The 10,264-nt window shown below is 38.6% G+C and overlaps 1 protein-coding gene across 1 annotated transcript in view; it reads left to right on the forward strand.

Annotated features, from left to right (window-relative positions):
• Window positions 1-7,086, forward strand: part of LRRC56 (leucine rich repeat containing 56) — a 48,953-nt gene extending 41,867 nt beyond the window's left edge. Inside the window, exons 13-14 of the mRNA XM_063437648.1 lie at window positions 3,021-3,357; window positions 4,764-7,086. Coding sequence (XP_063293718.1) covers window positions 3,021-3,357; window positions 4,764-4,941 — 515 coding nt within the window. The 3' untranslated portion in view covers window positions 4,942-7,086. The remainder of the gene's footprint in view (window positions 1-3,020; window positions 3,358-4,763) is intronic.
• Window positions 7,087-10,264: the final 3,178 nt, after the last annotated feature.

A 10,264-nucleotide genomic window follows, 5' to 3' on the forward strand; every position in this document is an offset into this window, starting at 1 on the left:
TCTGTTTATGTAGCCCTAGCCACACCTCCTCTGGCTGTGACTGACACAGTCTGCATTAAAAAAAAGTTTCATTAAAATATAACTAAAGATGCTTTCTCCTGCTCTGTAAATTGAATTTTAATTACATACAATAAGATCATGCAAGGTTTAGCAGCTATTAACAGAGCAAGAGATAAGAAATACTAGATTAAACAGAATTTGCCATAAAAGAAGTATAAACATTAGATTACTCTACTCTCTACTCTACAGGAAGTGATTAGGGAGTCTGTGTAAGTCATGTGCAGGGAGGTGTGACTAGGGCTGCATAAAACAAAAGTGATTTATATCCTAAATGGCAGAGAATTGAACAGTGAGCTTGCAGGGGAATGATCGATACACCAGAACTGCTTCATTAAGTTTGGTGACTATATAGTGTCCATTTAAAAAGGGACTATCATGTGGGAGCCTAAGCTCATCTGTCTTGGCAAATATGATATGTTGTCATTTAATATTGAACAACATTTTACTAATACATTGTGCTTGCAGAATTGCCACCAAATGTGTAGATGAAAATGTACTTTACTATAAGTATTTTGACTGTCATAGACTGCAACCACTGACAATAGATGCAAAATCATGCTGTGTCATCCCACAATAAGCCTCATCCATTCCAGGAAACCATGATGGGTGAAAATTAATTAATTGGTTTTCTAGTCTATCCTTTAATCTATACATTTGCTGGTTAGCCAGGGACGTTTTAGCCACGAGGCAAACAAGGCATTTGCCTTGGGCAGCATTTTCCAGGGGGCGGCAAAAAAAAGCCGCCCCCAAATGCCCAGGGCAAATGTCTTGTTAGCCTTGTGTGTCTGTTAGTGAGTGAGTGTGTGTGTGTGTGTGTCTGTTAGTGAGTGAGTGTGTGTTTGCCTGTTAGTGTGTGAGTTTGTTTGTCTGTTAGTGTGTGTCTGTTAGTGAGTGTGTGTTTGTCTCTTAGTGTGTGTGTCTGTTAGTGAGTGTGAGTGTGTTTGCCTGTTAGTGTGTGTGGGTCTGTTAGTGTGGGTCTGTTTGTGAGTGTGTGTCTGTTTGTGAGTGTGTGTCTGTTTGTGAGTGTGTGTCTGTTTGTGAGTGTGTGTCTGTTAGCGAGTGTGTGTTTCTGTTAGCTAGTGTATGCGTATCGTCAGGGAATGTGTGTGTTACGGCACCCCCAGGCATAAAAGGGGTTAAAAGTCGATTAGGAGACATTCCCCTTCCAGATATACAGGCAGCTACCAAAGACACCAATCCGCCGAACAGGAAACCATATGAATGCCGTAAACAGCCGAATAGGAAAAAACATACGAATAGGTTTACACTCCTAGCAGTCGAACTGGAACAGCATACAATAAATCCCCCCCCAAGAACGAGACAAGGCTCCGTTTTGAGGGTCAAGCAGGAACAGCCAGAGCTGTGGGTTTATTGTTCTTATATACACATTAGTACCACCCACAGGGTTTTGGAAAACAACCAATAAACACGTACAATACACTCAGACACTCCCACACAAAATCCTCCCCTCTGCCTGTGATACAATTACCTTACACAATGGGTAATATAATTATCACAGGCAGAGAAATACAGTTTTTCCACATTATTCATAACTTTAAAAGTATGCATCACATTCACATAAAACTTACATTTTCAGCATACTCCAAATACAAACATACGTCAAAATCATACAAATTGGTCCAGTGGTTCAAAAGATAGATCATAGTCCTTTGTGACCAAATTAAGCATGGCTTTTCTGCCCAAAACCAGTTCCACAGAGTCTTCTATCCTGGAGATAATTGGGTAAGTAATCCAATTATCTCCAAGGACAGAGGCAAAACTCAATTGAACACATGGCAGCAAAAGACAATAAAATACATCAAAATATTTAACTGTGCAGCCATTGCATAAAACAGGTACATTCAACCTATCCCCAGATAGCTCAGATCTGAGCGCACATTATTACTGAATGGCGTTCAGATCACAAACATACAGTTCAATATCTATGGAACCAAAGTCTTTCCCATAGTCTTTCATTATACGAATGGGCTCCATGGCATAGCTATCTGGGGTATCACCGCTCAAACAGGGCAAGCACCGAATGACCCGGCTTTCGTGTCTTTGCAGGGGAAAATAAAGCGTTTCAACATGGGGCCATAGTCTAAAGGCAGCAGGAGGGCATCCAGGCTCCTCCAATGCACAGTAGCAAGATTGGTCTCGTCACAGTGTGTGTGTGTATTTAGAAGGCGGGGGAAGGGTTGGGTGGGCGTGGTGCGGGGATGGGGGGGGCGCGGGGGTGGGGGCGCCTGAGTTTTGTCCTGCCTAGGGCAGCACAAAACCAGGATACACCACTGTGTGTGTGTGTGTCTGACTGTGTGTGTGTGTCTGTTAGTGAGTGAGTGTGTGGGTCTGTTAGTGAGTTAGTGTGGGTCTGTTAGTGAGTGTGTGTCTGTTAGTGAGTGTGAGTGTGTGTCTGTTAGTGAGTGTGCATTTCTATTAGCGAGTGTGTGAGTGTGTGTGTATTTAGAAGGCGGGGCAGGTGAGAAGGGTTGGGTGGGGTTGCGCGGGGATGGGGTGGGGGGGGCGCCTGAGTTTTGTCCTGCCTATGGCAGCACAAAACCAGGATACACCACTGTGGTTAGCTCAATACTTAAATGCTATTTGAACTTAACTGAAGGTAACTAAAGATAAACTTGACATCCTTTAATCACTTGCTCTAAAATATATCTGAAAGGTGGCTATTAGGTTTTTTACATAAGCATGTTTTTAATGTTTATATGTGTCAGTTGCATTGGTGTCATTTAGAGCACATGACTAAAAGCTGTTTCACCCTGTTAAATAATGCCGAAAAGTTTTTTTCAGCTTGAATGGGCTATACCAACAAAACATATATTTTTGGCAAGCAAGCATGAAATACACATTTTATAAGAATATTTTTTAATAATTTGTTACATCAGCTAAAATAATATTTATATCCTTTACTAATTTTAACTCTTAAATCTTGGATGTTTTGCAAGCAGGAGCCATGTATCCTGGAGAAATATCAGATGCCAAGTACTCGCCATCTCCTCCAATTTCCCCGTGCCCACCTTCTTCAGGAATTGGTCATCAGAAACCCAACAGGGGTTTAGATTTAAGAGCGAGACGAATGCTGAGAGAAACCAACCAGAGTGGGAGCAGATCTCCACGACAGACTGTTTTAGATTCGAGTGTTGGAGATGAAGTATTTTCCCTGATGGAGGTTGAAGGCAACAACTCTACGATTCCTTCTGCTCTTAAGCTGAATGATGATAGGAGTAGTGATCTAGGCATAAGACCTTTTTCTGGATCTGCACAAACCAATTCAAGTAGTTCAAGGTATTTATTGCATGTTATATGGGAATCAATAGTTAGTGTACCTACCAGACACTTAACAGAAGGCCTTGAAAGAGCCACAACTCTTCTGAATATCTCTAATTGAGGTTTTGAGGGGATGCAGATATTCTAGGACTTGGGCAACTAGGAACCTGATTCAACTGCATATCTATATGACATATATTATTACAACACTGGTGACCATTGATGTTCCGTTATTATCCAGTAACAAAACTACTTTACTGATATTATTGACTTCAGCTCTCAACTTGATCACAGACATATCCTTTTTTTTCCTGGTGTAATGCAAATTTAAAAAATGGTGTAAAGGTGTAAATGGTATAATGCCAATAAAAAATAAAAGTTAAACTTAATTGATACTGATGACAAACTAGATTCACTAGTGATAATAATATTATTTTCAAAACATTAGTGACAAACTTCATGGGATAATAACTCTTCCATTGTGAAATTACCAAGCTATATATATATATATATATATATATATATATATATATATATATATATATATATATATATATATATATATATATATATATATATATATATATATATATATATATATATATATATATATATATATATATAAATATTGTGTTTTCTCCGTCATCTATTCTCAAATCAACAGCACATGGAGAGACAAAACAATATAAGAACAGCCAGGTGCAAACCATATAAGCACTCCCTCAAGTGCTTTAAATATTCAAATCTATATAGGATATAGAATGCACACCATAACAATCTCAAAAAAATGTAAATTTTATTATGTACAAAAAAGTACCAGAATGTAAACATATAAGAAAAAATGAATGTAAACAAAGTAACAGAAGTAAAGGCAGATACAATAAAATAATAGTAATAAATTACCACAAAAATCCTTACAAGCCTCAGACAGAAACATGAGTCACCAAACCCCCCCAACGTTTCGGCACCAACTGGCTGCCTGGTACCCTTGATAAAGGCAGCCAGTTGGTGCCGAAACGTTGGGGGGGTTTGGTGACTCGTGTTTCTGTCTGAGACTTGTAAGGATTTTTGTGGTAATTTATTACTATTATTTTATTGTATCTGCCTTTACTTCTGTTACTTTGTTTACATTCATTTTTTCTTATATGTTTACATTCTGGTACTTTTTTGTACATAATAAAATTAAAAAAAATTTGAGATTGTTATGGTGTGCATTCTTTCTCCGTCATCTATCAAATTAGATTTCTTTTAGTTCTCATTGTCTAGTATCTCACAAAAGGAAATGCTGTATTTTTGTAACTTTGGACCACTCTTAGCTCAATGTTTAAATTGCAATAGAAATGCCAAACATTTAGGATATAAACTTGACTATTCTTCTACACTCTAATTTGGACATTGAGCTTAATTTTGGATTTATTTTTCAGGTCATCACTTGACAGATATTCTCATAAACAGACTCACTTTCATCAGCCTGTTATTCGCTCTTCCATAAAAACACCATCTCCACCCCAAATCACTCGACCAATTGCAGCCAAGGAGATACTACACAGGTTGCCAAATCGACCTACCCTTCTCTTAGGAAATAAGGGTTCTAGCAGCTAAATAACGGACCTCCATAGCAAGTCATTGTGTCCTACTCATTATGGTGAGGTGACTGTAAAACATAAAAGCACTTTACCACATGACTATCGTCTTGTAGAGGAAGAAGAGAAATTCTTGTGTTGCTCACTACAAAACAATCTTGGCATAGTCCAAGACTCTTAATGATTGTTCTACCATGAAATATTGTCCATGAACAGTGCATTTCAATGCTGTTAAAAGCAAACAGTTGTCCATTTATTCTGGCATCTACGGTATATTTGTTATTTTTGTACATAGTCCTTAAAGTGGATCTGTCACTTTGCAGGATTTGATTTTGAACAAATCCTTCTGGTCCCTTTATTCCATTTGTTGTCATTTTTTTTTTATTTTTTTTAAATTACCTTAGTTTTTTAGTTATACATAATAAAAAGTAGGAACTACCTTTTCTAATGGGAAGTGTGATCTTTGGCAATATGTGGTAAAATTTTAGTTTCTAAGTTAATTTACCCACAATCCATAAGTTAAAAGGATCCCACAGAAGGGCAAAATGCAGACATTATGGACAAAGGAAAACAAAATGGAGGCACCCAAGTACTTAGATATGGCACAAAGAAGATGTCCTCATTTACAGGATATGGGAAACTCACAAATAAAGGGTCAAACATAGACGTATTACTAGGCGTTAGAGTGGCTGGACTTTACGTTATTTAAGATAGACAAAATCAGAAATAGACACGGTCAAGATTATAGAAATAGAGATATACGAATAAACAATCTGGGTTAGGATTCCAGAAACACTCAAAGTTAATATGCAAGTCAAGGCCAATATTACTGAATGCATTATACAGCTAACAAGGTAGAAAAGAAACCACAGCACTGAATAAGGGCCCAAACAGGCATTATATAGGCATGCATACCTACTGATTGGTCCACATCAACTGCAAAAAGTACGAGAATGGGGTCGCCTAGATGACGTGGACACTTGAAGACCGGATGTGACGTGTCACAAATTCATTATATATTAGGATGCGCCATTACATGCAAATGAGCTGTGCATTCGGCCCGCATTGACAGGGAGGAGGAGCAGTTCGCCCTTGCCGAATGAGCAGATCATTCGGCCAGTACGACCTGTGGAGCAAATTGGTTCAACATCGTCGAACAGGTAAGTATTGTGACAGAAGAAAAGATAAATATAAATAAAGGCAACGGTTAGGAGAGTATAATCATTAAGATGCAAGGGGCAAAAGAAAAACCATAACCATTTCAATCATTTCCGATTAAAAATCACAGTGAACATTTATAGGGTTATTCACTAAATTGAATTTAAATATAGCCAAACTGGAAGCATTCTCTAAGCCAACTTTGGCCCCAAATTTTTGAAAATCACTTCAAATTCACTTTGAATTCTCACTTTAGTGATAACCAGGTTATTTCTACGCTTCAATGGGTTTCACATGCCATTTGCTTGGATCTATTTTGTTTTTATAACTGGCCTATCCAAAGCCTGTGCTAGGAAGGACAATTACGTTTTTTTTTTTAGAATTATATATTTTATATTTCAAAGGAATTTTAGATTTTTTTTCTGTAACCAATCATCCATTCTGATTTGGTATACATAGTATTCACAAGAAAACGAATAGCCAAAACAGCTAAGGAGAAAAATAGATCTCAAAGACACAGAATAGGCCTTAGGTTTTGCAACTTGAATGTTATATATTCACCCCTCGGTTTCTAGGAGTAAGCACCTAATCAATGGTGGCCTTAAGACTCCGAGATATAATTTGATTTAGAACAATATGGGATGCGAAGGTAAACCATAACTGATTTATGTGACAGATAAACATTAATTCCACAATCAAATAGGACTAGTATCATAAGGAATTGGTTTCATTCAATTTTATAAAGGCACTATTTTTCTGTGTTGTATATTATTTCTAAAGGTTTTATGTAATTTGATCACTGTCATTTTAATTTTGTTCAAAAATAATCAGTCAGTTTCATCATTTGCAAAATTATTTCAATGTGATCACGGTCATTTTTATTGATGTCAAATTTATTACGGTTAGGATGTGAACAATGTTAATTGCTCTCAAAACATTTAAAGGGAAACTCCAGGCACCCAGACCACTTCTGCCCATTGGAGAGTGGTCTGGGTGCCAACTCCCACTACCCTTAACACTGCAACTGTAAATATTGCAGTTTTCATAAACTGCAATATTTACCTTGCAGGGTTAACTCCTCCTCTAGTGGCTGTCTACAAGACAGACACTAGAGGGCACTTCCGGGTTCCTAGCACAGATTTTCTGTGCTATAGCGTCGGTAGATGTCCTCAAGTTATGTGAGGACCTCCAGCATCGCTAAAATCCCCATAGGGAAGCACTGAAAGCATTTTTCAATGCTTTCCTATGGGGAGGTCTAATGCGCATGCACGTTAGGTCTCACCCCGCCAGCGGCCGCACATGCGCAATCGGTCTCCCCGCCGGATGACATCGGCGGGGGAGGAGCGTGGGCGGACCCTGGACCAGTGCCGATGGACATCGGCGCTGGACTCCGGTAAGTCACTGAAGGGGTTTAAACCCCTTCAGCAACCTGGGATGGGGGGTGGGAGGGAGAGTAGCCTGCAGTGCCAGGAAAATGGTTTGTTTTCCTGCCGCTGGAGTGTCCCTTTAAGTAAATATAACAGATGATTCTTGTGTCCTCTTGAGCTTAAGCGCCAGAGTTAGCTGCTTGCTTTCCTGCCTGAACTAAATGCTATTTTCATAGCTGCTTATAAGGATACTACAGGCATCAAAACAGCTTGAGCTTAATGAAGCAGTTTTTGTGCATAGATCATGCTTCTGCAATCTCACTGCTCAATTCTCTGCCATTTAGGAGTTAAATCACTCTGTTCATACAGCTCTAGTCACATCATTTAAAGTTGTTTTGGTGCCTTTAGTGTCCCTTAAGTGATACTTGCAAATCATTCGATGATCAACAGTGCAGGCATGAATTGCTATAGTCTTTCATAATTGTGTTTTTGTGTTTTGTTTTGTATGTGGTTTTGTTTTGTTTGTGGGTTGTTTTTTTTAAGTGGTTTTTAATGACAGATTTATAGTTTATTGTGACTCAAAAGACAAAAGAAATTGCTTGCATTAGAGAGGAATTCATAAATAATATAGCTAATTGGAAGTGCATGTGTTATGTGCTGGCTAGGGTGAATACATTTCGTAAAAGTCTTCTTAAATCTGATTGTTTTTTTCCAAAATCAGTTGTGATAGCAGAATCAAGCACTGAAACACTAGGGGACACTGTGAGACATGGGGACGCTGTGACACATAGGGACATTGGGAGACACATTGGAATATGGAGACACTAGGGACACAGTGTCTCCCAGTGTCCCCATGTGTCCCTAGTGTCTGTGTCCCCCATGGCTCCCAGTGTCCTCTAGTCTCCCTGTGTCCACACGTCTCCCAGCCAGTGTCCCTAGTGTCTGTGTCCCATGTCTCCCAGTGTCCCCAAGTGTCTCCATGCCTCCCAGCCAGTGTCCCTAGTGTCTCAGTGTCCCCATGTCTCCCAGTGTCCCCTAGTCTCCCATGTCTTAGTGTCCCTAAATGTCTGTGTCCCCATGTCTCCCAGTGTCTGTGTCCCCATTTCTCCCAGTGTCCCCATTGACTTCCTGCTTCACTGGACACTGCTGTTAGGGGGTATGGATTTACTTGAAAGATGAAAGCATAAATTAGAGAGAGATTAGCATAGAGTATGTGTTTTCTTATAGCTGCATCCTTTGAGTTTCCCTCCAACACCATCTACATCAGATACATGATGCTTGAGAGGTATGACTGTTTTAGTGTTTTTGGTCGATAAGATTCTTGTCACGACTGCTAGTGTGGTCCAGCACGCAGAAGTATTTAACGTCTACATAGACAGAACAGAAAATGATAGAAGGCAAACCGGTCCTTAGAATGACCGGACTAATATGTTAAAAATAGAGAATGGTCAAGGGATAGCCGAGGTCAAGGATGCCAGAAATATACAATACCTCTTAACAAGCCAAGTCAGGGAAACCAGAAATCTGAATAGTCAGGAATAGCCAAGGTCAAAATACCAGGAATATAAAAAAACAGGACAAGAAAACGCACTCTCAGGAACCAGGTACGGAAACCACGACAGGGCAATAACCTATGGAACTTTAGGGATATTAATATCACTCCTTTGGCTGTGATTGGTCAGAGGGTGGCTCTTAATCTGGCCCTGCAGGCAAACAGGGCGCTTGAATACAAGTACTATTTTACTATATTTAGAGAGGCAAGAAGGGACCAGAGGGGTTTTATGGTGGTTTTAACACTATAGGGTCAGAAATATATGTTTGTGTTCCTGACCCTATACTGCTCCTTTAAGGTGTTGGAGTCTTAAAATACTCTGATTCAAAGGATCTTAAGTGTATGACGAAGAACTTACTGGCTCCATTATTTTAAGGATAATTTTACCTTTAGATGAAAAAAAAAAGTAGGCAAAGTAGAAGAGATCTTAAGAAAATAGTAGAGGGAAGAAGTTTTGAATATTTGATAAACCAAAAACAAATAAAAGTGTCAACATTTAGCAAAATAATTTTACTGTGCTAGGATCACATAATCCTTATTCACAGAACTTTATTGATGCTGTAAAAGCCCAACATCGAAACTGATAGCCTGTAGTTTTCATTCATCGGTATCCTGATACTATATCTTTCTTTTGTTGTCCGTTTAAAAAAAAAAATGTAAAATGCATCTTCATTACTTTTCTGAAGATCAGTTTGTCATTCTATGATAACTGCATACTTTTATTGTAATGTTTACCAAAATGAATGCCGTTGTTTGTTAGAATACGATCTATAAGTGCTATGTGCCCATCTCTCGCCATTTAAGTGTGAAGTGATTTGCTACTAGCTGCTTTGTATTTTTTTATGTATCAGCCTTTCTATTATATATTCTGTATATTTTTTTTTCTGTCAGTTGCCTCATGAGATGAAACAGCAACTTTTGCTGTCTGACAATCATATTTTTGCACCTCTCGATTTTATTATGTAAAAACGTAAAGCTTGAAATTTTTGTAATTTATTGATTTAATAAAAATTAAAAACAAAATCTTGGAAATAGTTTATTTCACGAGTATTTGGCACAGATGTTTGTTCATTATGAGGAAGTGGATGGCATAAATAACATAATCACGAACAGTATCTGGAAAACATAAAATGTGAGAAGATGTGTACTTAAAATTTCATACATGCTAACATTGAAGTGCTGAAGCACTGTCTGCATGGTAATAGTGTAATGCTGTGCATGCACTGTACTGCCTGTAGTCAGTTTCCGGATGTCCGGATGCGGGA

The sequence above is a fragment of the Pelobates fuscus genome, chromosome 12 (assembly GCF_036172605.1).
Source record: "Pelobates fuscus isolate aPelFus1 chromosome 12, aPelFus1.pri, whole genome shotgun sequence".
In the NCBI taxonomy this organism is placed as follows: Eukaryota; Metazoa; Chordata; class Amphibia; order Anura; family Pelobatidae; genus Pelobates; species Pelobates fuscus.